The sequence below is a fragment of the Odontesthes bonariensis genome, chromosome 11, assembly GCF_027942865.1.
Source record: "Odontesthes bonariensis isolate fOdoBon6 chromosome 11, fOdoBon6.hap1, whole genome shotgun sequence".
Taxonomy (NCBI): domain Eukaryota; kingdom Metazoa; phylum Chordata; class Actinopteri; order Atheriniformes; family Atherinopsidae; genus Odontesthes; species Odontesthes bonariensis.
In genome coordinates, this window is record NC_134516.1 from 9,308,709 (window position 1) to 9,336,679 (window position 27,971).

A 27,971-nucleotide genomic window follows, 5' to 3' on the forward strand; every position below is an offset into this window, starting at 1 on the left:
AGCTGGACTAAAGCTACAGAGCTCCTGCACAGAACAAGTCCCAGTTTAAACCCTGGTTTTGGTATATTTTATGCTGATTATCAGTGAACAGACCTATTCTGTTCCATCACTGTGAGCCTTCCCAACATTAGGACTGAGTTCTGCCTACATGGATGGGACAGTAACGGGTGGTGTTTCCATCGGCTGGTGACAGACGTCACAACAAAATAACTAAAGAGAGAAGAAGAGACTGAGCGCGGCGTCTGTGACAGGAAGAGCCAGTAACTAATGACATGATGAAAGTGAACTGTGCACACAGCAGATTCAGAGCAGGAGGTCAGTCCCCACCCATCACCGTGTTTAACTGTTTGACGCTGTCGGCTGCAGGAAGGATTCTGGCAAATGTGTTGACAGTGTAGATTATTTTCAGTAATTTCTTCTTCATCCATGCAGTTTAAAATCACAGAGATTTAAGATTCCTCAGATCAGATGATGATCCGGACTCTCTTGCATTAGCTCTCTGATCTCAGTGAGACACTTCCTGGTTGAATAAAGGCGATGATGTGAGGTTCTGTTAGCTTTGCATTCACAGAGCTGCTGGAATTTCCCTTCAACAGGTTACTTTGTACTTTTAGACTAAAAAGTACATTTCAGAGTATGTATTACCAAATATTTTCTCTACATGAATTATCACGTATGTGTATAATGAAATATTTTTTAATGTATTCTGTGTGTAAATTCTCCCAGGAAGGTAGTATCATATGATACGTCAGGTTGTGTATGTTTTTCTGTCACTTTAGTAAAATGCCAGGCAGAGGACAGTGAAAGTGCTTGTGGAACTTGGACAATAATGTACAAAACAGGGGAGATTTTATTCATTTTTATTAAGAAATAATGTGGTACAGCCGGGTAGTGAAGCTTTGGACGTCATCATTTTCGGCTCCTCCCCTAAATGAAGCAAGCATCAACACACGCACTTCGAAGCCTCTGCACATCACACATAACATCAGGAGTTCCACCATTGCACTCTGTTCATTTTTGGTGTTTCTTCTTCAGCTCTGAACAATCTGTAAGTTCAAACTTCCCTGTTTGTTTCTGCTCTGTAATGTTGGAGAAAAGGGTTCACTTCTTATTTCAGAACAAACTTTGATCAGTTTGTGTTTGAAGACAAATCTACATGATTATGAGATTACTAATAATGAACTGGAATCAATCAACATGATGATCGTCTGATGTTTTTTTTGTTTGTTTCCTTCTCAAACAAACTGCTTCATGTTTTTATTTCCTGGAATCAAAGTGCCGTCTCCACCTTTAAAGTCAGAAAGAGCAGCTTCCTGTCAGAGCTTCCGTTATAAAACTGTGATGCAGTGTATGTATGAAGATGTGAAGAGTTCATTGTGGTTCAGTCTTTTCACTTCCTGCATTTTGCTGCAGGATCCAGTTGGACCAATCAGAACCTGCCGTGTGGGATTCTGTCGCTTTTTCAGTCAGACTTCACATTCAGACTGAAATCATTCTTTAACATAAACCTTTAGTTTCTGTTGTTGATATCTATTCATTACATTCAGAGTACAAATGCTGCTGTTTTCAGGTGTCAGCAGGAAAAGAAACTCTGAAGTGTCTAAAAGTCAGTTTAGAGGAGATGTTAAAGATCAGGGGCTGCATTCATAAAGATTCTGTAAAGAGCTGCTCCTGGTGATGAAAATCTAACCAAATTCTTAGAATGGTTGAGAATGAAACAGTAGATCCTACCAAAGATAAAAGTTATTCAGCAGCATGTTAACCCTTAAAAGGAAGGAGAATGTGGGTTGATGTGCAGATGAATGATGTGTGTTTCCTCTGCAGAAGAAGGTAGAAAGTGTGTGTGAGCTGATGTGAGTTCAGCAGCATGGATCAGAGTGAGGACACTGAAACCTCTCTGTGTGGGGAACATGAGAGCCAGAGCAAAGCTCAGAGGTGAGAGGACCATCTCTAACTGTTCATGACTCTTCTCCATGTCAGAGCTCAGCGCTCACATCACCAAACCACCTTTATTCACAGTAAAAAAAAAAAGTTAAGTGTTGTGTTAAAGACCAGAACAGCAACAAACTTCTCATGGACCTAAATTTCAACCTGCACCCAGACCAAGCTCTGTCACCTTCAGGGAGAATCTGAAGCTTCAAGACTACATCATATTTTCTAACCCAGAAACACTTCCCTTCCTGTTTGTCCAGCTCGCTGTTCACTACACCTGTAACTGAACCTGAAGAACCAGTTCCTAAAAACAAACCTAATTATTGGCCTTCTGAAGCATCCTCTGAAACTAAACCTGCCTCACATCCTGAAGCTTGTGCTAAATATGAGCCCAAAGTATCTGAACCAGCACCAGCAATCACATCCAGACTTCAACCTGAATATGAACCACCAGTTGAACCAAGACTAGAGTCTGGACTGCATTCGGCTCTTGAAAGACAGCCTCTGAAGTAAACTGAAGCTGAAAGTTACTCAGATTAGCTTCATGGTGAAATATTTGAAACCTTCTTCACACACACTCTTCTTACGTACTTAGTAATTTACTTTTGCATCAGTTTTATTAGTTTTTGTTGCATTATGGAGAACTTTCCGGGTCTTTTTCTCTTTTAGAGCAAAGATGGAGACACCTGTGGGGCACCTGGAGGACCCTCCAACCCAGGCAGCTCCACCCCCTTCAGCAGGTAGGAGTCCAACAGTTTCTGCATGGAGACACCAGTAAGACACATGATGCTCAGACTGACCAATCACAGCTCAGGTTGTTTCTGTGTGGTTCCTTCAGCCTTCAGTTAGCAGTGACCGTTAGACTCTTTAACTACGTTATAAACCCTTAATACAGCTGCAGCAGTGGGCAGGAGGCAGGGTACAACACCCCACATTCACCTGTCAGTCACAACTCTGATATGTAAGGGAAAACACCAGTTACCATGGTGATAAGCGCCTCACAACAGTCATATGTGATTTAAATTCCTTTAATCTAAAGATCTCTGCAGCCTGCCATCGGTTTGATGCCATCATTGAACAGAATGTAGAATGAGTTTTTAGGTGATGTCTTCTCCAGAATAACCAGAAACAAGTATAGAAGCCTGTTCTATCCCGCTGATATCTGATCCAACACATCAGCCTTCATATCAGAGAGTATACGTCAGATTAAAATGAACTTTGATTTGGTCATTGAATCTCTACATTATTTTTGGTCACTGTCAGAGCGAACTCAGTTGCTTATTAAGTTCAGAGCTTTATGTGCAGCTGTCAGGATATTAACGGCAGATAGATATAAACTTTGCACAAATTATACAAGTTTTCATTTTGGTTTTGGAAACAAAAGTCTAAAAATGTTTTAGTTCTAATTGTGTTAATTTGGAAAATGCTTCAGATTTCCATCACTACTTTATAGCATTAGCTTTAATTTATCTTCAAAGAGACCCACCCATCAAAAACCATCTGGTTAAATATAGAACAAACCATTTCTGATCAAGTTATCTTTGTTCTGAAACAGGGAAAACAGCAATGACTCTGACAGCCTGGAAGGTTCATAAAATCACAAGCACCCTTCTTCCTCCACCCTGGTCCTGTCACAACGGGTTGGGTGAGGTTGGACACGGACGCAGACTCAAGATGTAGAAAGCAAACTGGGATTTATTCACAAGAAAACAAAGTTCAAACAAAAAACGTGGCTGAGCCGGATGACAAAAAACCTAAACTGTGGAAAACATACTTTAGACAAAAACAAAAAAAAAAATACTTGACATAGCATGGATAAATACTTCGCTTTAGCGAGGCATGTCATGAGGGGGTATTGATAGGTGTAAGACGGGTAGGACCTTGCAAACTGAAAGGGGAAACCTGGAAACTAAATAGAGGGCTGGGAGTGATTGGTGACAGGGTGCAGCTGGTGACAATGACTAACAGGTGACATGAGTGACAACTAATGAATTGAGTGAGGGAAAAACAATGGCAAAACCTAACTAAACATGAACTCAAAAACCAAGACCTAAAAAATGATAAAACACAAAACTAAAAACATGGGGAAAGTCCCGTGGGCGTGACAGGTCCCATTTGCTCACTTGGTTTAGGTGTGTGGTATTAGGACTAAAAACTTTTTGAGATATCTTCCACACAAACCGAGCTGTAGCACCATTCAAAGGATACCTGTTGGAACAGGGAAACACGAGTTAATGACCACAATAATGTCACATGTACATAATGTCATTTGAGAAATTAAACGGGGGAAAAAGAGAGTAAAGTGAGGAAAGGTGTGACAGATGAGGCCCCCCAGCAGTGTAGCCCTATAGCAGCTTAACTATGGGATGTTTCAGGATCACCTGAACAATCCCTAACTATAAGCTTTATCAAAAAGGAAAGTTTTAAGCCTGGTCTTAAAAGTGGAAAGGGTATCTGCTTCCCAGACATATCCCCTTATCAACAAAAGCACAATGAAAGCTATGTTCATGACATCATTCATCACTGACTGTCTCTATGGGATCCTGCTTCATATTATCCAGCACTTTATTGTGTCAGCTTTCAAAATGCAAATGAACCCCTGAAGTAGTAATGATTCCGACGCATTATTTTTACATTTCAAGAATATTTACTGAAAAGACCAAAGCTTGAGTGAGATTCGTGTTCATGTCTATGACATCTTGCAGAGAGCGAACTCAACAGAATACGAATGGAGTTTGTGGAGAGGGTGCCAGCAGAAATCCTCAAGCAGCTGCTTGATGCCCTCTTAGCAGATGGTGTCTTCAATTATTTGGAGAAAGAAGCAATAATCGAGGAAAACCAGAACAGAGCAGATAAGGCACGAAGACTCATCGATGATGTAAGAAGAAAAGGAGAGGAAGCCTGCAGGAAGATGATGGAACATCTTCAAAAATTAGACCGTACACTTTCCTCTCAGCTGCGTTTGTTGTCTGGCCCATCAGCACAAGAAGGTAAGGCCACATATTTCTGTTATAAGGGCTTATATTTTTATATTCAGTTGTATTGACAAGATTAGTCTTTTGGACTAATAATTTAAACTTCTCTTAAAGAGCTGACATCCCTTATGGCCCTTTAAGACCAAGTGTGACATGTGTGAACAAAGGCTTAGCCTTAGTTCAGCACACTGGTTGCAAATTACAGAGCAAAATAGACACATTATTTTGTTGTTACCAGGCAGGAAGCTATTGGGTGTTATGTATTGTAGGCTATTTGTAGTCAATAAGGAGGGTTAATCTGTCCTGTTCCCATCTACGTTGCAATGCAAATCTACACTGACAGTGATTCTGTGGGTGCAGGAGGGATCATCGTGAATAATTCATGCACCGGTCCCCTTTTTGGCGATCCCCTTTTTTCACCTCTGATACCGATATCTGAGGTTTAGTATCGGCCGATACCGATCTGATACCGATACAGAAGAACGGCGAGGAATTATGGTAACAAACGGTGGGTTTCATTGTGTGGAAAAGACTCGGATCATTCTTTTGTGCAAGGCACCATCAGGCTTGACTTAAACATTTCTTTTCCTATTTTTTAAAAACAAATAAACAGATATAAATGTACTGAATTACTTATTTATTTAATAATTGTGCACCAGTAAAACAATCTTAACCATAAAAATAAAAGAAGTGTAACTGGTTCAGTCAGTGCAGTTAGGGATTCAAAATCAAATGGAAAACAAAATATTAAATAATAAAGGAGCTGAAATTGAGAAAAAAAAAGCCAGCTTGGTTGGTAGACTTTCAAAATAAATAGCAATCCGTTCTTTATATAATTTAGTGCAAATGGGAATTAAACACCCATTACAAAAGCATCTGAACAAAACAATAGCTTCTCTTGCTTAGTAAAAAAAAAAAAAATCAGAGGTCGTCCCAACTTTAACCACTAGAGGGGGCAGAAGGCCCTTGGATGAACGCCAAAGCTGGACAGGAAAAGGGGAAAAAAAAAAAATCGGCTGATATGGATCAGCCCATTGTCACCAATAACCGATCTCGAATTTTCTTTGATATCGGTACTGATGCCCGATCCAAATCAGATCGGTACATCCCTAGTTACAGAGTGAAGCGTTGGAATTGTCTCATGAGGTCTGAGAGGGCCATTAGTAGGGGAGCCGTGTCATTTTTACAGACTTGAACCAACACCAATTCAGTTCCACATTAGTTTGTGTAGCAGCTGCATCTGTGTGGCATGATAGATACAGTGGAGTCCCTCTTTAACCTCGGTAGAAGTGGGAGAAAGATGTGCTTGGGAGATGCTCTTCAGTGGCATTTTCTGGAGTAGCCTGTTTTCTGAGGGCTTTGAGCAGGGTTATGGTTGCTAATGTGTTTGTAGCAAATAATCTGTGATTACATCAGCACCTTTGGAATGTGGAGGAATGGGAGATTTGCATCATAGATGCAGCGACTGCAATCATGTCAATATGGACCAAAAACCTCAGGAGTGTTTCCAACACTGTGTTGAATCTACGCCACAAAGAATTAAAGCAGTTCTTAATGAAAATAAATGGTCCAACTCAGTAATAGTAAGGTGTGCCTAATGAAGCGGTTTGAAGTTTGATTGGTGATGGTTCAGGTGCTGATCAGTGATTGGACTGAAGGCTTCAGCTCTGTTCAAACTGTTTGCTCTGCAGGTTAATTATTGATGAATTAAAGTCATATAAAGCTGCAGCAGCTGACCTCTGATCACTTTAAGACTCTTTTATGGTGTGAAGAGTTTCAGAGTGACAGCAGCCTGCAGACACAGAGGACTGATGTCGGAGAAGAAGCAGAGGATTTCCACTACACAGACCTGGTCCACACAGCAGAGAGCTGCAGAGGGAAGAAGTTCATGGAAGAAGCTGAGTAAGTGACACTTTGATTCATTTAACAAAGTCTCTGAGCAGATGTCAGATGAAGAACGATTTCCATCAATGCTGTCAGTCAGCAATAATCCTCCATCTATATATTGTCATCCGCTTATCCAAGATCGGGTTGCGGATGCAACAGGTTCAGGAGAGAAACTGTTAGGAAAAATGAATAAGAATACTCAGGAATACTGTCTGATATTCAAAAGCATAGGACGTTTAACCATGTTGCAACAAGGGAACATCTACATCCAGAGGCTGTGATGCAAATGTTCAAAGATACAAAGTTCTCCAGAAGCTTTTATAAGGTAGAAAGATGGAGGCTTGCATTTTGTTTCTACAAGTCACGAGACATTCTCTTCTGCCCTTCTGGGAGCAGACAGTGCCACTGATACCATTGAGGCTGTTGGACATTCCCTGAGCAGAGTGAGCTGTTATTCTCATTCATAGGTACAATAGTTACAACATAAGCTGTTACACAGAAGTAGAAATGATTATGTGAACATAAAGGATAAAAAATATTCTATAATTTCCCTCCTGTTTATACTTTATGTTTACTAGGAACTTCAATATTAGAAAAAATATATATTAAAACGTATGAAAAGAGTTAAAATTCACTCATAAGATTGTTTCATGTATTACATACAAGTGAATCAGAGTACATCTGTAACATCAATACACACAACACTTTAACAGAGAATCAAGTCCAATTGGAGTGCTACCTGGAACTAGTACTTTGTGGAGATGGTGCTCTTTGGTGACAGGCTTTGTTAATTTCAAAAGTTGTAGAATACCAAGGCACCCATCTTCTTTGTAGTTAAAATGCCTTTATTTTATGGGCAAAACATGATTAAAACACTTCGACGCGTTTCGGCATGAAGCCTTCGTCAAGAAGTGAACAGTTTCTTGTGTGGCAAAACTGAATTAAAAGACATCCGTTCCATGAGTGTTCTCAGGTGGGTGGGTGGGACCAATTAGCCAATGGCAAACCACTTATTTACAAAGGTAACCCACAAAAAACAGAAAAACAAACAGAGATATTAATGGTGGTCAGCAGGGGGCCTCATTCTACAGTCTCTACAAATATAACAAAGTATTAGATAACATCAAAAAACAGACATGTAATACACACATAAAAATAAATCGCATACTTGTGTTCTGAGACTATCTTGTAACCTGCGTTTGGTTCTGCCGATGTAAAAAACATTACAGAGGGGACATTCCAGTTTATAAATCACAAATGTTGTTTTACAATTAATAAAATGCTGTATCTCATATGTTCTTTGACTATGTGTATCTTCGAAAGTTTTACCTTGAACTATAGTAGGGCAGTGTCCCCTCGGTAATGTTTTTTTATATCGGCAGAACCAAACGCAGGTTACAAGATAGTCTCAAATTATCTATTGTCTCAAAGTGCGATTAGAACAAAAAATGAGAACTATCCAATGGCTCGTCATTTCAAAGACCAGCACAATAGTAACCCTGCTATTTTAAAAGCTATAGGTATTGATCATATACCACAAACAATGAGAGGGGGCGATAGATTGAAACAATTAAACCAGCGAGAGAGCTACTGGATCTTTAAATTAAAAGCTACTTTATATCCAGGTTTAAATGATGAGTTGGAATATTGTCATTTTCTGTAAGCACAAATGTTTATTTTTATGTGTGTATTACATGTCTGTTTTTTAATGTTATCTGATACTTTCTTATATTTGTAGAGACTGTAGAATGAGGCCCCCTGCTGACCACCATTGATATCTCTGCTTGTTTTTCTGTTTTTTTGTGGGTTACCTTTGTAAATAAGTGGTTTGCCATTGGCTAATTGGTCCCACCCACCCACCTGAGAACACTCATGGAACGGATGTCTTTTAATTCAGTTTTGCCACACAAACTGTTCACTTCCTGACGAAGGCTTCATGCCGAAACGCGTCGAAGTGTTTTAATCATGTTTTGCCCATAAAATAAAGGCATTTTAACTACTAAGATGAGTGCCTTGGTATTCTACAACTTTTGAAACACACTACACTTTGTTAGATATCCGTAGGGTATGTCAAAGGCCATTCACTCATGTTCAGAGGGCGCATGCTTTAGATTTATGTATCATTATAATAGGTGTCCAGACCTCAAATTTCCTCCCCACAAGTGTTTGGCCCACATAGAGGTTGCTTCCTGACTCTTATTTGGGCTGAGTGAGCCCCAGGTGCCATGACTCGGTCACCAGGTGCTTATTGACAAGCCCCCGGCTCCATGGCTTGGCTCCAGGGGAGTTTCCAAGCTTCCCTTTTCCAGGTGAGGTAACAATAACTGTCTGATGTCGTTTCATCAAGGTCTTTGAATCGCGCTCAGTCTGACCCCTCCCTTGAGACCAATTCATCATGGGAGACCCTACTGGGGGCCTTTCAGCATCATGGGGATACTCAAACCCTTCCACCACATCACAGGTGGCGATTCAATGGAGGGGCAGCAATGATCCTGAAAGACAGATTTCCAAATGAAAAACAACTCATGGTACAGTTTCTTCATGAGCCTCATGAACTGATGACAGTGTAAAGTCAGACTTATAATAATCTGTCAACTGTATACTATTCAAATCCAAAAGACCACTTCCAATTGAAGCTGATGTATAAAAACTCAGCAACATTTGCTTCGATATGTTTTTGCTCTCAGAACTTTAGAGCTTTTACACTCTGTGGTTGTATCTGCCAGAGGTGATGTAAATGATTGTATCTGTTCTTACAGAGAGCTCATTTTCTATACATTTTGACACAAAATCCTATTTCAAATTTCAGTAGAAAAACTGTTTATTTGAAAAGTTTTCACGGGGGATAAAAGTAATGGCATGGAGAAAGTAGAGGGGAATTTCGGTTTATTTAAACCTGAACCCTATTTCTGGCATAATATACATTAATCTACTCACCGATAACAGTTTGGTGAAAGTCGGCGTCCTTCTGAAGATATTTAGATTACTTGAGATCAGCGTATATCCATATAACGGGAGTGAACAGGGCATAGACAATACAGCCTCTAAATAAGGCATTATCTGTCTTTATTTCACCAATACTTTAAGCTGAATGAATGACTGAACATGTACTATTGCACTGTTTGCTCATTGCTGCCGTGCTGTTGTTTTCCGGTGCTATCAGGGGGCTTATGGGAGCTTTCGACAGAAGTGTCTATTGGGATGACTTCATCGAAGAACGCCGCAGCAGCACAACTCATTCACTCCGGTAGGGATGTCTATCGTACTCAAAGTACTAAAAAAAATATCCTGCCATGTTGCACAAAACTAGCAGTAGCAAACTCCGTGTGAAGTTAGCCGAATGTCACAGAGCACGAAGACTGCAGCGGTGCGCGTCGATGAAGTCATCCCACTAGACGTGTGTGTAGAAAGCTCCTATCAGCCCCCCGATAGCCCTGGATAACAACAACACGGTAGCTATGAGCTAACAGTGCAATAAAACACGTTCAGTCATTCATTCGGCTTAAAGTATTGGTGAAATAAAGACAAGATAATGCCTTATTTAGAGGCTGTATTGTCTATGCCCTGTTCACTCCCGTTATATGGATATACGCGGATCTCGAGTGATCTAGATATCTTCCGAAGGACGCCGACTTTCACCAAACTGTTATCGGTGAGTAGATGAACTTATCTTATGCCAGAAATAAGGTCCAGGTTTAAAAAAAAAAAATTCTCCTTTAATACCGACTGCATCTATGGATTCTCCACTTCTTAGATAACCAGCAGTTCTCTTTGACCACAGTCAGCTGAAGTTGCTCTCTGGTTCACCTCTTGAACTATACGTCACCGTGATGTCAGAGCAAGTTTGGATCAAGAGGGCGAGAAGTGTGTGACGATCACCAGTGATCAAATCTGGGTTGGTATGAGAGTATGTGGTGCTACATAACAAAGTCTGGTTTGATCTGTCATCTGGAAAACATGTTGCCATGATACTTAATAAATTAATATGATATAGATTTGATTCATACTGATAAACTACATGAAAAACAAAGTGTCAATTCATAAAACATCTCCAGCTCCAGTTTTCCACACATCTTTCAGGATCTGGTTTCATTATCCTTCCTCATGTTAGCGTTCAGTTTAATCATTCTCAGATTTAGTTGGATCCGGACTAATCACTGGTTTTTTTTGGAAGTTTTCTTTTTGATAGCATTCCACTGCAGTTAGAAACACAATCCATCCAGAACTATAGATCTTAAATCATCCATGAAAACAAAAAAGATGTTATGAACAGTGGTTCTTTCTGTTCCTGCCATGAAAATGTTCGCTGCTGTTTCTACAGGGCAAAGATGGAGACGTCTGTGAAGCAGCAGCAGCTGCTGGAAACACTGGAGGATTTAGGAGAACAGGAGCCAAAACGTTTCCACTGGTACCGTCAGAATCCCGAGTTACTGGATGGATTTAAAGCCATCAAAAAGCGTCGTCTGGAGAAAGCAGACAGGCTGGATACAGTGGATATGATGGTTGAGATGTATACCACTGAAGATGTGATGGAGGTTACAAGATTAAAAAAGATCAGGAAGAATAAAGGTTAGTCAGAGGAAGAGCAAAGCATCAAAATGTATGTGGTGGAGAATGCAGACAATGTTTTACAGCATGTATCAAACACTAAAAGCTTTACTGTGAAGGTTCAAACTTTATGGCTCTTTGATTCCACATAGTTGTTTTATGAAGAGGAATTCTTTATGATTGATTTCAGATTAACTTTCCTCCAACAGGACAAGCATCACAGAATGTGTTGGAAGGCCTGTCGGCTGGAATACCTTCATCAGCTACATCATCTTCCTCAGCATCAACAGGTATGTGATGTCGGTAACTCAGCAACACAAGAAGCCAATCTGACTGAACTGTGAACACCAGAGCTACAGCAAATGACACACTATTCCTTTCAAATTGTCGTTGCTGAGTTGGAGACCCCAGCTTGTTGTGTGTAAACACACACTGATGTGGTGCTGACTCTGTTTGGTCAGTGTGTTGAGCTTGCATAGAGGAAGATCTTCTGCTCTGTGTTCTTTGTGCAAATATGGCATGACCACTGTAAAAAATGGAATCACTATAACTATATTCCTGTGAGTGAAAAGTCTGAGCAGGACAGAAATGATTCAACACAAGATGGCCTCTCAGAAACATGTGTTCTGCAGTGACTCTAGGCCACAAATGGAAGAAAACAGCACTTTCAGATGCTCTCACTGTATGGGTCAAAGCTTCAGATTTCACTTTAAGTCACCTGTAACTTGTGGTATCATGTGATAAATGGAGGTGATGTACAACTTTTATTGTTGTTTCCACAGGGTTCACTTTCTTTTAACTGTTCCCACCTACAGGGTGTTTGAATGATTCTATGTGGACATGAACATTATGATAATTTGTGTAATATCAGTGAAGAATAAACACATTCTTTCATTCCCCAAACTGATGATATGTTGTGAGATTAATCTGAAATGATTAAACAGCAGCTTCATTTAAAGGCATGGTTGGTAATCCTGTTCAGAAACACATTTTGTAATACTGGGTGAAATGGTCCGTCTGTCCTGAGAGAAATCTATACAAGATGTATTTAGAAAAAGGGACGAAAATAATCAGACCTCTGTGGCAGCTGCAGGACTGAGAAAAAGCTGACCAATCCGAGATCAGCGTCCCGCTGATCTCGGATTGGTCGCCTACAAAAAACCAATCAGATGCCTCTGCTTTCTGCCTACGCCCCCCTCTGCCGGCTCCCTGCTCCATGTGCGCATGCGGTTCTACCGGCTTTGGATGAAGCACTGACGGAATGGGGAGGGGGGGGTGGAGCTTAGAGGAGTGGACACTTTCGAATCTTGCTAGCTCTCTTGCTAGCTCTCTAGGATTACCTACCATAGCTTTAAAGAAAGAACCACATTACAGTCACAAAACACTTGATTTAACTCCTTTCAACGAGTTTGATTACTTCTTATTGACACTATAAACTGCTTAATGAGAGAAAAATAATTGCATCTCTTATTCTATCTTTCAGAGGCTCTTCACAGGTGTCAGCCTAAGCTTAAGTCCAACCTGACAAAAAGGTTCCAGTGTGTGTTTGAGGGGATTCCTAAAGCAGGAAAGCCAACCCTTCTGAATCAGATCTACACAGAGCTCTACATCACAGAGGGAGGGAGCGGAGAGGTCAATGATGAACATGAGGTCAGACAGATTGAAGCAGCATCCAGGAAAGCAGGCAGAGCAGAAACATCCATCAGACAAGAAGACATCTTTAAAGGCCCACCTGGAAGAGATGAACCAGTCAGAACAGTGATGACAAAGGGAGTGGCTGGCATTGGGAAAACAGTCTTAACACAGAAGTTCACTCTGGACTGGGCTGAAGGCAAAGCCAACCAGGACATCCAGTTCCTGTTTCCATTCACTTTCAGAGAGCTGAATGTGCTGAAAGAGAGAAAGTTCAGCTTGGTGGAACTTGTTCATCACTTCTTTACTGAGACCAAAGCAGCAGGAATCTGCAGCTTTGAACAGTTCCAGGTTGTGTTCATCTTTGACGGTCTGGATGAGTGTCGACCTCCTCTGGACTTTAACAGGACTAAAATCCTAAGTGATCCAACACAATCTACCTCAGTGGATGTGCTGCTGACAAACCTCATCAGGGGGAAGCTGCTTCCCTCTGCTCGCCTCTGGATAACCACACAACCTGCAGCAGCCAATCAGATCCCTCCTGGCTGTGTTGACATGGTGACAGAGGTCAGAGGGTTCACTGACCCACAGAAGGAGGAGTACTTCAGGAAGAGATTCAGAGATGAGGAGCAGGCCAGCAGGATCATCTCCCACATCCAGACATCCCGAAGCCTCCACATCATGTGCCACATCCCGGTCTTTTGCTGGATCACTGCTACAGTTCTGGAGGATGTGTTGGAAACCAGAGAGGAAGCAGAGCTGCCCAGCACCCTGACTGAGATGTACATCCACTTCCTGGTGGTTCAGGCCAAAGTGAAGAAGCTCAAGTATGATGGAGGAGCTGAGACAGATCCACACTGGAGTCCAGAGAGCAGGAAGATGATGGAGTCTCTGGGAAAACTGGCTTTTGAGCAGCTGCAGAAAGGAAACCTGATCTTCTATGAATCAGACCTGACAGAGTGTGGCATCGATATCTCAGCAGCCTCAGTGTACTCAGGAGTGTTCACACAGATCTTTAGAGAGGAGAGAGGGCTGTACCAGGAGAAGGTGTTCTGCTTCATCCATCTGAGTGTTCAGGAGTTTCTGGCTGCTCTTCATGTGCAGCTGACCTTCATCAACTCTGGACTCAACCTGATGGAAGAAGAAATAACCTCCAAATGGTTTATATCAAGCAAAGAGACACACTTCTACCAGAGTGCTGTGAACAGGGCCTTAGAGAGTCCAAATGGACACCTGGACCTGTTCCTCCGCTTCCTCCTGGGTCTTTCCCTGCAGACCAATCAGAGGCTGCTACGAGGCCTGCTGACACAGACAGGAAGTAGCTCACAGACCAATCAGGAAACAGTCGATTACATCAAGAAGAAGATCAGTGAGAATCTGTCTGCAGAGAGAAGCATCAATCTGTTCCACTGTCTGAATGAACTGAATGATCGTTCTCTGGTGGAGGAGATCCAACAGTTCCTGAGTTCAGGAAGTCTCTCCACAGATAAACTGTCTCCTGCTCAGTGGTCAGCTCTGGGCTTCATCTTACTGTCATCAGAAAAACATCTGGATGAGTTTGACCTGAAGAAATACTCTGCTTCAGAGGAGGTTCTTCTGAGGCTGCTGCCAGTGGTCAAAGCCTCCAACAAAGCTCTGTACGTACAAACACAGATATATTTCTTTATAAATACATTGGGCCTCATGCAAGAACCGTTTGTACGCACAGATTTGTTCTTAAATCGTGCGTACGAGTGATTTAGGATAATTTGCGCATTCACCAATCTTTTCGTATTTTACGTTTTCTTTCAGGTACGAACAGAATATACGAGTGATCCAGGCCTGTTGTAGGAGTTTCGTAAAATAGTCCGCTGTTATTCCAATCACGTTTGCTTGACTAATGGATTATATATTTAATTACTTTGAAGCAAACATAAATAAATATATACATTATACCCCATAATTATGCTGACATTATTCTGTTTGACTTAAATTATGCACTAATTGAAGGTTCATTTGAATCTGTAAATAACAAGGTCTGTTAACGGAGTTCTGTTCTGATACAGGACTACTGAGGTGTCACTGACGCGGGTGTTGGCTATGGCTGACGCGCTAGATGTTACCTAAAGTTACTTGCTAACTACAAGGTTGACTTACTGTGTTCTAAAGTAAGACGCCTGTCACGTTGAATCAAGGTGATCCATTTATTCCAACCAGTCCAATACAGCAGGTACAGTAGTCACAAGCCGCGTAGCGTAGCCTTAGCGCAGCTGTAGCGATTAAAACCCATTGCCCTTCCGGGTAGGACACCTGACCAACAACACCTCAGTTCCTACCTATATACCCGGTAAATTGGTAATCAACATGCGCCACCCAGTGGAAAACAAAAACATTACACACAAAAAGAAACAATACATTTTGGCTCCTACAAGGTCAATGGGAAGTGGAACCAGCGGCTGATTTTCTACTTTTGGATGCCTTAGCGCGTCAGGCTCTTGGAAGAGACCGTGTAGATATCCATGGGGAGACAGATGAATGGCTGACATCACGATTTAGATTCCCAAGGACTGTGCTGCTACAAATATGCAGCTTGCTCGAGCCACAACTCCAGAGAAAAACACGCCGATCAAACCCAATTCCACCACACGCCCAGGTCCTCACCAGCCTTGGATTTTTGGCCACGGGAACCTTTCAGAGGGAGACTGGAGACAGATCGGGGGTGTCCCAGTCCTCTGTGAGTGGTGCGCTCCCCTTGGTCATCAAAGCTCTCATCAGTTTATCACCCATGGTACATCAAATTCCCATACACTGCTGTCCAACAAGTACAAATTAAGAAGGACTTTCATGCCGTGGCTGGACTGCCAATCATAATCGGAGCACGAGACACATACACATCAAACCACCCGTGCTGTCGTGGAGCGCACTGAGCTGAAGGCCAGGTGGGTGCGTCTCGATGCAGCGGGGGGCAAACTGCTCTATAGCCCAGAGAAGGAATGCCAGATTTTCACAATATTGCCATGAACGAGGGTCTCCACCTGAACCAGCCCAGGCAGACCAGAAGGTGTGGTGCCAGAAGACCCCCCTCATGGACCACCCCATCAAAGTGCCATCATGATGAGGCAACAACTGATTGCACGGCTTTAGTTGCAGTCATCAAGCGCCTGGCCATGGCGAGACGTTTTTTTTAAGCCATTTTCATATCAAACCATTTCTTTTTTTATTTCGGTGACATGGTATTAACATCACTCGTGATTGCTTCCCATTTCTTCGCTTTAGCAGATCCCGTAATTCCACTGCTGACACTGCTAAAAATGACAGATTTTCCTTTTTGGATCTCTGAAAGCAGAACTTCAATCTCTGAGCCCGCAAAGTTGTTCTTTTTGTGCCTTGATGCCATTCTCATGACTCAACACTCAACACTCTGTGGCACAGGAGAGAGGAAGCACAGCCTTATATGGTATCATTTTGGGCGTGGAGTATGCAAATCTACTATCCTCGTGCACATGCACTTAAATACGCACGGGTGGGATTCATCATTTACGCAGGTCGTTTACACACTTTTTCCAAAGATAAGAGCGTTTTTTTAATCTGACGTGGCGTGTTCGTACGAGACCTTACGAAAGTGAGAGAAATTTAGAATAAAAATACGAAAATGTTCTTGCATGAGGCCCATTGTTTACGTATTAACTAGAGAAAAAATGCAGAACCAGCGTTAAACTCAGTTTCAAATTAACTTCAGTGTCAGTTCACAACAAAGTATCATCTTAAAAGTGATGTGAGATGATACTTTGTTGGAAATAGAAACTCAGCAGTTCCTCTGAGGAAGAACTTGGTGACAGTTATTTATCAATTTTACAATTAATTTGATTAATTAATTCAGCAGTTTATTTGCTCCCATCTCATTAGTTAGTTATCTGGCTTAACTAATTGTAACAATCAATGTGAATTAGACAGATGTATATTTAGTTTTGTCTGTTTTGTAGTGTGTGAGCATTAGAAACTCTAAAAAACTATTTTTAACTTTTTTTATTTTATGTTTTTACGTTATTTCCATGGACAAATGACCAGAAACAAACAGGGAAACAGAATTCTTCCACTAATCAAATTTGAATGTAGTTTAATTGATTAATTAATCAAGTTATTTCCTTCCATCTCATTCCCTCCTCAGCCTGAGTGGCTGTGAGCTCTCAGAGAGAAGCTGTGCAGCTCTGTCCTCAGCTCTCAGCTCCCAGTCCTCCAGCCTGACAGAACTGGGCCTGAGTAACAACAACCTGCAGGATTCAGGAGTGAAGCAGCTTTCTGATGGACTGAAGAGTCCAAACTGCAGACTGAAAAAACTCAGGTAAGGATTCATGAACTTTCCAGCTGAGAGCTGATATAATTCTGGCTTAAATGGATGAAAAACAGCGTCCAGGTACCTTGATCAATGAAACAGGTTGATCTGTTCTGCCTATTAATTATCTGGCTTAAATAACTCTGATAATGAAATATAACACACACAGTTTAAAGAAATACCAAAGTGCTCTTTTATTTGAACTTCTTTCCATTCCTGTAGATTTGTCCTAAAACACAGATCCATCACATACCCAAAGTAAACTACTTTACAGAAATATGAGCAGTTTTTCCCTCTAAATGTGAGCATCAAACCTCCTTTAAATGTGGACACACTACACTGGAACAGAGTGGTGATATCTGTATGGTTATTTGGTTTGAGGTGAACCTCCTTTGTGAAGGCGACTGTGAATTAGACAGATGTGCAGCCTCTGGTTTGCTGCCATTTAACGGGCAACAAAGCCACATAATACTTTAGTGAATCAGAAGCTGAATTTATTTCCCAAACAGACAGAATCCTTCTAAGTGTTACTGGAAGTGAAAAAGACATGTTTGAACACACTGGAAAAAAAATCATGTCCAAGTGATTTTTATAAACAGATGCCTGTAGATGACTACAATCAGGATCTCCAAGTCCCAGCTGCTCACCAAGTCTGACTCAAAATATTAAAATGGCACAAAAAAGGATATTTTACAGCTTTTTGTCAGATTAAATCTAGAAGCTGTCCAAAAGCAGCTCCACACAGAAAGCTGCATGTCTTCACTTTGTGCTGTAGTGTAGATTTACTTTTGCTGTCTGTTTTGTCGTGTTTGAGCATGAGAAGCTCTAAAAAACTATGTTAACACTCTGGAGTCTAAATCCCACCGGCGGGATTTTTTGACACATCTCCAAAAACACATCTGTAACTCTGAGTTTTTGTCATTCAAACATATAAGTGACACCATTAAAAACCTTGAAACTTCTACTTTTCAAATATATATAAATAAATAAATAAATTATATAGCTGGCCCTTTTTAAAGAGAGTGAAAATAAATCTTTGGATTGTCTGTACTCTCTGACTGCAGCAGCCTCCTAGGCCACACCTATAGCTATTCACATGTTAAGTACCAGGTGATTGAGTGGCTATTCACAGGTGAGAACACGCCCCATTCAACAACAATGTCCTGCCCGAGACAGACAATTATCACATGGAGAGTGACAGGGGGGTGGGGGGAATCAGGGGTGTTACACACCCATCTAATTAGTATTCAACTAACAGAGACACTGCCTGGAGTTACAATTACTTTTTTACAGTTTGTGTGGAAACAACAAAACATTTCTGACTGCACTTTTTACTTTTATGCAGCCAACACTTTTGTTTACAAGGTTCAACCTTCAAAAGTCTTGGCTAGATATATTTATAGTGTGTTTTCTTGCACTGTTTGAAGACCTCTAAAACTTGTTTTTTTGTACAGTTGTGTTTACCCTCAATTTAAATAAAACTTGTTTGTATTACATTCACTTTACTCTGATATTATTTTTTGTTAGGCTTTTCCGAATACAACCATATGTGTCACTTTTGCATAGATGTTTACAGTTAGTTGAAATACTTGAAAATGTCAAGGTAGTGACAACTGCCTCAAAGTCTCTGAAAGGCCTTAGACTCCAGAGGGTTAAGCTTCTTTTATTCTATGTTTTTATTTTATCTCCATGGAAAAACAAAAAGGGAAACAGAATTCTTCCACTAATCAAATTCGAATGTAGTTTGATTGATTAATGGATCAAGTTATTTCCTTCCATCTCATTCCCTCCTCAGCCTGAGTGGCTGTAACCTCTCAGAGAGAAGCTGTGCAGCTCTGTCCTCAGCTCTCAGCTCCCAGTCCTCCAGCCTGACAGAACTGGGCCTGAGTAACAACAACCTGCAGGATTCAGGAGTGAAGCAGCTTTCTGATGGACTGAAGAGTCCAAACTGCAGACTGGAAACTCTCAGGTAAGGATTCATGAACATTTCAGCTGAGAGCTGATATAATTCTAGCTTAAATGGATTAAAAACAGCGTCCAGGTACCTTGATCAATGAAACAGGTTAATCTGTTCTGCCTTTTGATTATCTGGCTTAAATAACTCTGATAACACTGATAATGAAATATAACACACACAGTTTAAAGAAATACCAAAGTGCTCTTTTACTTTAACTTCTTTCCATTCCTGTAGATTTGTCCTAAAACACAGATCCATCACATACCCAAAGTAAACTACTTTACAGAAAAATGAGCTGTTTTTCCCTGTAAATGTGAGCATCAAACCTCCTTTAAATGTGGACACACTGCACTGGAACAAAGTGATATCTGTATGGTTATTGCACTGAAACTTCTCTGAGGAGACTGTGGAAAGAAGAAACCTCCATCAGAACCAGACTGAAATGTCTCAACATCTCACTGTTATGTCATTTGTTTCCTGTCGTCCTCAGAGGGAGCAGTTACAGTAGTTGATGATTCTCTGACTTTTATTCAGTTCCATCATCAGGTCAACATTGGATGACATCCAGCTTGAGTTTCAGAGCAGTTCTCTCAGAGTTTCTGTTGTTCTGTGTGTCTGCAGCCTGTCAGGCTGTCTGATCACAGAGGAAGGCTGTGCTTCTCTTGCTGAAGCTGTGACCTCCAACCCCAAATCCCATCTGAGAGAGCTGGACCTGAGCTACAACCATCCAGGAGCCTCAGGAGAGAAGCTGCTGAGGGCTGCACTGAAGGATCCACACAAACTCAGGTATGGAGAGGCCTGCTGCAGCCTCACAATGTGTGATAGGGGAGGAAGAGCTGGGAACATGTTCTCTGTCCTGCACTCAGCCCTGTGCTTCCTGCTGAGTGTTGCATGAACAATCACACATGTAGGAGCCTGTTTCCTTTGCTCACAGCAGAAACACTGGTTGGACAGAAACAGCAGATATTTGTGGAGGAGGTCTCCAAGGAGAACATCTGCAGGAACAACAGTGAGAAGTGTCTGTTGGTCCTCTGACCCTGGATCAGATACAGAGATGGGTCCAGGACATGTTAGCCTAGCTTAGCACAAAGATTTATAAAACCAAGTTCACCGTACATCTGGAAATGTGTCCATGTGGATTAGACCTAAAATAAATAAATAAATTAAATCAAGTCCTGTTTGCAGACTAAAGATTCAACTATTTTTAAACCTGTGTCCCTCCCTCCATACGCCCACATGGGGGATCTTCACCTGGACCGGCTCTCTGACAGCTCCAACACATTCAGAGAACAGTGTGTGGAACTGGATGTGTTTCAGCTCAGAGATAAAGCCACCAGAGCAAACTTCAACAATCCTCTGAGCTCCACATGAGTTGATATCAGACTTACTGACAGAGCACACAGATACCCTGCCTCTTGAGTTTGTGATGTTAGTGATCAGTGCTCCATCACCTGTGTCAGAGACACTAAAATCACTCAGTCTCTAATGATCAGCACAGGAAAGGAGAAGAATTTGAGTCTTCAGGATGTTTGAAATGACTCTGATCATACACTCTCTGTTACTGATCCTGCTGTGACTCTGGAAGACTTTTCACAGTGTTTGAATGTTCCTGCTGACAGATGTGGCCCTTATAAAAGCACAGAGTCAGAACCAGATCCAGTCCTTGGTTCTCCACACAGCTCTCTGAAGCCATCCACAGCAGAGACTAAGCCTGGTCCAGCTCTGCTTCATTTCTCCTAACAGAACGGGCAGTTAGTCCGTGCTGGGCAGAAGGGAGGACCGTGGCTATATGAAGGGACATTTCTTCAGATCCTTTTCAGGCAGCTGTTAGAATGAGTCACATTGTGTTAGAAAGTGTAGCTGTGTCTCCACAGTGTTGCTGTTGGACTGTGTACATCCTCTCTGCTCCACAGGGAGCCATGATCTCTGATAGAGCCCCGCCTCAGTGGCCAGTGTGTGTGCACCGAGTGTGTCCTCTGTTAACGTGGTTCTGTGGAGCTGTTCAGTCACTGTGCTCAGGTGTTCCTCCACAAGTGATGGTCGTCTTAAGGCCAGATAGCTCTGCATCTGACTGTGTGTTTGTGTCACAGTGGCTGATGTCATAGTGTTAGTGTAGTGTGCAGCAGTCAGACTGTGGAAGCAGATGAGCTTTCTCAGAGATCACACAGTACCAGGTCCAAAGAGTTCTGCCCTTCTGTGGTTCTGAGCGTCCTTCCAGATGAGAACCAAGTTGACCAAAGTTGAACTGGAGCTGTGTTTGGTTGTTCTTCATCCCATCTCTGGCTGGGATGAAGAAAAAGAAAAAAAAAGGTGGGGGACAATACAATAAACACTATCAAGGGAATTCCAGAGAAACAGGAAGAGAGGGACACAGGGGGGAGGAGAGGAAGAGGCTGGAGGATTTTCAGTCTGTTTCAGATTCCTGAAAAGTGATCAGGCTGAAATAAATGAATACATTTATTAAATGAATAAATGTATTTATCATTTATTTATCACAATAAATGAGTGATTCTGAACAATAAAACCACAACACCCGGCAGCTAATATACTTCTAATGACTATTCTCCTCTGATCTTATTTTGAGCCTTTAATGTTTAGTGTGGAGGGTGGAATGAGGGGAGTGTTTCTAGTCTAATTTTTCTGGATGAATGTCTTCCCCTGGCTGGCTGTGCAGCATTCAGGTGGACCAATGGGTCTGAGAAAGGATCTGGATGTTTGGCTGCCCTGAAACATCCTGAGAGGAGAAGTCAGCAGAAACATTTATTCCAGAATGTTCTTCTTCCTACATGAACTGTTGATCAGAGTAACCAACTTGCTGCAGAAGTAACAGAGAAAGAAATTAGAGCAGCTATAGCCCATCTTAAATCAGGTAAGGCCCCTGGCCCGGATGGGTTTCCCTCAGAGTGGTACAAGGTAATGGGGGATCCATTGGGTTAGGGTCATTAGAAGTATATTATGTTGCAATCCACCTTTAATTGTGTCCTTAAGAGGAATATGATACCCCCTTCCTGGAGGGAAGCGGTAATTTAACTTATTCCAAAAGAGGGGAAGGACAAATCTGAATGCAGTAATTATAGCGCTATTAGCATTTTAAATCAGGACTACAAAATCTTTACACATAAACTTGCCAAGAGAACAGAGGGACTGCTACCACAAATCATTAGCATTGATCAGACGGGTTTTGTTCGTCAGAGACAAACCCAAGACAACATTAGACGGACCTTGCATGTAATGAGCCACATAACAGAAAGTCATTTGTAAGCTGTATTAGTGGGTTAGATGTAGAAAAGCTCAATTGATCTTTTTTTTTTTAAGAGTTCTGGAGGAGTTTGGTTTTCACAATTTGAGGTGGGAGGCTGAGTCCATGAGCTATCGAGAGGTAAACAGACCAACAGATATAAGGGGAATATAAGGAAGGAGATCACACAAGAGCACTGGCATAAGTTTTTATTAGAAGTCTTTAGGGAAGCGTACGCTTCGGGCTGAAACCGAAAAAAACATCTGGAGACTTTATAGAAGTCTACAACAAATGAAAGGTAGCTCATTGCATGTAAAGCGGATATGGGAGAGGGAAGGAAACCTGGTACTAAATGAAGAAGTGTCATGACTTAGCTAGAGATTTAGCCCACTTGCAGAACACACTCAGGAGACGTAAGCTGTGTTTGAAAAGTTTATTGTAAGAACTGGGGAGGACACGTGGAACTGGAACCGGGAACTCTGGGGACGGGTATCCAAGGGTGGCAGTTGTCTTCCTCCAGGGAGAGATGAGCAAGGTCTGGCAGCTGGGTCTTTATGGGTCCAAGAAAGCTGGCTTAACTGTTCAGCAGGTGGTGTCGTGGTGAAAATCCGGTGCGCGTGGAGGGTGAGCAGGGTTCGGTCTGAGAGAGCTGCCTGAGTTGCTGCCAGTAGTGATGTTACCTTCAACACCGAAGCTCCGAAGCACGCTTCAAACTCGACAGGGTAGTTATAGTGAAGCAGTGTGCCGGAGCTTGCTTCATGTGACGTCACTGATGACGTTTGAACCACTTCACTGCTTCATTCAGACCGAGTCAGCTGACTGCTTCGAGTTGATAGCGGAGCTTTGAACATTTGCCGCGATTCAGTGTATTCAAGATGGCTGAAGCCCCGGTTCATGTCCCCGTTCTACACGTATTATACGTTACGAACAGCTCTCGTTTTTAGATATTCGGAGTTTTGGATTATTCTCTCATGGAGCAACCATCGAGGAAGCGTTCTAAAGTGTGGGAATATTTCCACCCAAACATTTCCTTGTCACACCAGCCTCCTCTGTTCCCTGTGACAGAGTATTTTCCAAAGCTGGAGAAATTGACTAAAAAAAAAAAAGAAACCGTTTGAGTTCTTCTACTGTGCAAAAACTACTTTTCTTGAATAAAAACACCTGAAGTAACACAAGCACCTTCTTTATTACACCAAGCACACTCCCAAAGAAAATTTGAATGACAAACCAAAAATTTTCACATTGTTTTTAAATTATTATTCCATCCATCATCTTCTCCGGGGATCGGGTCGCGGGGGCAGCAGCTTAAGCAGAGAAGCACAGACGTCCCTGTCCCCGGCCACTTCCTCCAGCTCTTCTGGGGGGACCCCAAGGCGGTCCCAGGCCAGCCGAGATCCAACGTGTCCTGGGTCTTCCCTGGGGCCTCCTCCCAGTGGGACGGGCCCGGAACACCTCACCAGGGAGGCGTCCAGGAGGCATCCTAACCAGATGCCCGAGCCACCTCATCTGACTCCTCTGGATGCGGAGGAGCAGCGGTTCTACTCCGAGCCCCTCCCGGATGACCGAGCTTCTCACCCTATCTCTAAGGGAGAGCCCAGACACCCTGCGGAGGAAACTCATTTCGGCCGCTTGTATTCGCGATCTCGTATCTCGTTCTTTCGGTCACTACCCACAGCTCGTGACCATAGGTGAGGGTAGGAACATAGATTCAGTGGTGTAGTCTACGTTAGATGCAGGTATACGGCGTATACCCACCTCTTTTTTGGGGGGATTTCCGTATACCTACCTAAAATGCTCCGTATACCCACTTAAAATTCATTTTTCAATTTTTAGAATAGCACAGCCACGTTTCATCAACTACCACTTCTCATGGAAGCCTTGTTATAATTTAACAATACAACGACAACACTTCAGAATAGCATTCATTCGGAAATTGCGGCAGTCAATCAATCTCCCAGGGATTCTATCAGTGTTTTGACAATAACGTCCCATAGCAACTCTTCTTCTTTGTATTAGTTGAAAGCGGTGATTCTCTAACGCACAACAGCGCCCCCTATAGGAGTGGAAGGTGGAAAACTAAAATGGATGTGTGTATATATATTTTTTTTTATGTATATTACATATATAAACGAATGTAATACACATATATATATTACAATTAATTAATTCTGACAGCCCTTGTGTATATATATATATATATATATATATATATATATAACAACCTCTCTCAAGATGTGATGGTGTTCTGCTGCTTTAAAACAATCACTCTGTTAGGTCTCGCTCTATGAGGGATGAGTACAAAGATTAAGTGCCACAGAGAGTCCCATTGCCACTGAGATACACAGCACACAGTCCACACAATCAAAGTGAGTTTATGATGTCCCTCATCCTGTCCCTCATCCTGTCCCTCATGCATGCAAGGGGCAGGTAAATGCAAAGCTGCGACCCCACAAACATGTTTGTCCCTTAACACGTTAAGACAGCATTATAAATGTGCTGTTACCAGAATGGCAATGACCAAGTCGTAGTGCATTATTAAAAGCCCTGTGTTATGTCATAGTATTGTAGTACTATGGTACTTAACTTTTCAATGACTATTACAGCGCGCCACTGGAGGTACGGCGTGCAGTAAGGGGCTACTATTGGTCCCGAGTCCCGACCCCTAGTTTGGTACCACGGGCCTATGACTGGCCAACTATACAGTATACCCACCTCAAAAAGGTAGACTACACCACTGCATAGATTGACCGGTAAATCGAGAGCTTCGCCTTCTGGCTCAGCTCCTTCTTCACCACGACGGGCCGGTGCAGAGCCCGCATCACTGCAGACGCCGCACCGATCCGCCTGTCAATCTCCTGCTCCATTCGTCCCTCACTCGTGAACAAGACCCCGAGATACTTGAAGTCCTCCACTTGGGGAAGGGTCTCATTCCCGACCCGGAGAGGGCAAATTATTATTTTATGGGTAAATTAATCAATCTTTAATGAAGTACTACAAACCCATATGTACAACACACATACATACATATGTTGTTAAGGGGTGCAAAGGCAGTGGCTCAGGCTAAGCAGGGACGGTGGTTGAATTGGGAAGGTGTAGAGAAGAAAAAGCTTAGTTGGAAAGAGCTGTGGAGTATGGAGGAAAGGAGTATTAGATTTTTGATAGGGGCAACATTTGATGTATTGCCAACTCCCCAGAACCTAAAACTCTGGGTAAATGGAGACCCGTTATGTTCGTTATGTTCAGGTACTGCAACTCTAAGGCATATTTTGTCAGGTTGTAAGGTTAGTCTGTCACAAGGCCAGTATACATGGCGACATGACCACTATCCAGGGGCCTAAAATTATTTTAAAATCATAAAAAAATTCCATGGAATATAAGGAATCGATCTGCTATTTCAGTTTTGTGCAAAAAAATCACCTTTCTGTAGGCCTTTAAGATGGAAATAATTCCCTTTGCCATAGAACTGCAACAAGGAGTGTTTTTGGAAAGATGGGATAGATGGATTATGTATGTGACACTGGGAACACCATCTTTTATCTGATGCTAATGCTCGGTTCTCCGTCCCTCTCCCCACTTTTGTTTTGGTCTTTCTTTTTACACCTCTGGTAAAGGTTTGGTAGTATCATAAAGGTGCACCCCAGCATTCCTGTTCTAGGGAGTTTAGTTTTTATTTCTTATAATATGGTGGAAGGACCTTTTTATCTTTGTACTATTTGTATAATCTCAGATATACGACCGTGTGATTCAGCTGTAATATTTAGATGAATGGATGAGAATGGTGAAATGTCCTGAATAATGAACATGTGAACCATGAAAAATCATAATTAAAAAAAACATTTGGTGCTTTTAAACTTCAGAATGAGCTCAGACAGATTTCCATCCATCCATTGTTCTCCTCTTTCTTCTCTTTCTTCATTTTTCTCCTCCTCCTTTCAGGGTGGAGCCTGCTGGAGAACGATGGCTGACACAAGGTCTGAGGAAGTGTGAGTGTGTTCTTCATCTGATTCATGACATCCAGCCATCGTCACACTGTCACATCACTCATTGATCAAAGTGAACAGATGATAGATCAATAACTGCAGCTGGACTGTGTTTGTTCTCTCCTTCAGATTCCTGTCAACTCACAATCGACACAAACACAGTGAACAGAAAACTGAAACTGTCTGACAACAACAGGAAGGTGACACGGGAGGAGGGTCAGTCATATCCTGATCATCCAGACAGATTTGATTACTGGTGTCCTCAGCTACTGTGTAGCAATAGTCTGACTGGTTGCTGTTACTGGGAGGTTGAGTGGAGAGGAAGAGTTTATATATCAGTGAGTTACAGAGGAATCAGAAGGAGAGGAGGCAGTGACTGTATGTTTGGAGAGAATGATCAGTCCTGGAGTCTGATGTGCTCTGATGGAGGTTACTCTGTCTGTCACAATAAGAGACAAACAACCATCTCCTCCTCCTCCTCCTCCTCCTCCTCCTCCTCCTCCTCCTCCTCCTCCTCCTCCTCCTCCTCCTCCTCCTCCTCCTCTGTCTCTAACAGAGCAGCAGTGTATGTGGACCGTCCTGCTGGCACTCTGTCCTTCTACAGAGTCTCCTCTGACACACTGATCCACCTCCACACCTTCAGCACCACATTCACTGAAGAACCTCTGCATCCTGGATTTGGGTTCTGGTCACCTGGTTCCTCAGTGTCTCTATGTTGAGTATACAGAGTGTCCTCCTGTCGCAGAATCACTGTTGAACAGATAGTTCAGTCTGTTCATGTCTGTCTCTTTCACTCAGAAACACCTTTTCAGATTCATGAATTCAGTCGGTTTCTGTTTGAAACTCTTCTAAATGATTCCTTGGAAACTTCTTCCTCTTCCAGTCCTTTAAAGATGGAAGCTGCCATTCTTCCAGGATGTTGTTTTTCTGTGTGTTTCCAGTCAAAGCTTCACACTGAATATCAGTATGTTGTGTTTCTCTGCAGCTCACTTCAACTGAGACGATTCAGTTCATGTCAGCTGCAGTTATTTTTCTGCACATGTGACAGCACATGTTTTTCTGCACATGCGCCAATGTTCAGGGACTCTGGTTTAAACTGATAGAATTACTCAGTTCTGTCAGAGACAGTCGAGTTCTGTTAGAAACTTTCTTCCTGCCCCGGTTAACTTGTCACAGGCGTGATGACTCTGTGACGACACCCACAGAGATTTTGACCAAAGCCTGTCTCATACATCTCACTAAGACCCCAGAAAATTGGGTCAAATTGTTAGAAAAAAAAATGTGTCTTTCTATTCAAATGTGTTTTAGTTTGTGTTGCAAAAGCTTTTAAAACACATGGATCATAAAGAAAGCAACATAACTGAGTGTTTGTGTTAATATGGTGCTATCTACTCTAAATATTGTTTTCATTATATCTGTCTGTTTCCTGTCTGTCTTTTCTGCTGATTATTCACAATAATAAAGCTGAACTTCAACCTAAATGCAGCCGTGCTTCCTTAAAGCGTAAATG

General features: G+C 42.1%; 1 protein-coding gene across 1 annotated transcript; it reads left to right on the forward strand.

Annotated features, from left to right (window-relative positions):
* On the forward strand, positions 1-27,942 carry LOC142391589 (uncharacterized). Its single transcript, XM_075477443.1, has 13 exons — positions 1-1,048; positions 1,825-1,935; positions 2,602-2,672; positions 4,638-4,922; positions 6,680-6,809; positions 11,116-11,363; positions 11,552-11,632; positions 12,826-14,611; positions 17,122-17,295; positions 19,082-19,255; positions 19,865-20,029; positions 26,418-26,464; positions 26,591-27,942. The coding sequence occupies exons 2-13, from the start codon at positions 1,868-1,870 to the stop codon at positions 27,178-27,180; spliced, it is 3,819 nt and encodes a 1,272-aa protein (XP_075333558.1). The 5' UTR covers positions 1-1,048; positions 1,825-1,867; the 3' UTR covers positions 27,181-27,942.
* Positions 27,943-27,971: the final 29 nt, after the last annotated feature.

Bases quoted from the DNA above. Each gene is read 5' to 3' on its own strand.
- LOC142391589 (XM_075477443.1), top strand. From the start codon at position 1,868: ATGGATCAGAGTGAGGACACTGAAACCTCTCTGTGTGGGGAACATGAG. The intron at 1,936-2,601 runs GTGAGAGGACCA...TTTCTCTTTTAG, and splicing joins AGCCAGAGCAAAGCTCAGAG to AGCAAAGATGGAGACACCTG. The intron at 26,465-26,590 runs GTGAGTGTGTTC...TCTCTCCTTCAG, and splicing joins GACACAAGGTCTGAGGAAGT to ATTCCTGTCAACTCACAATC.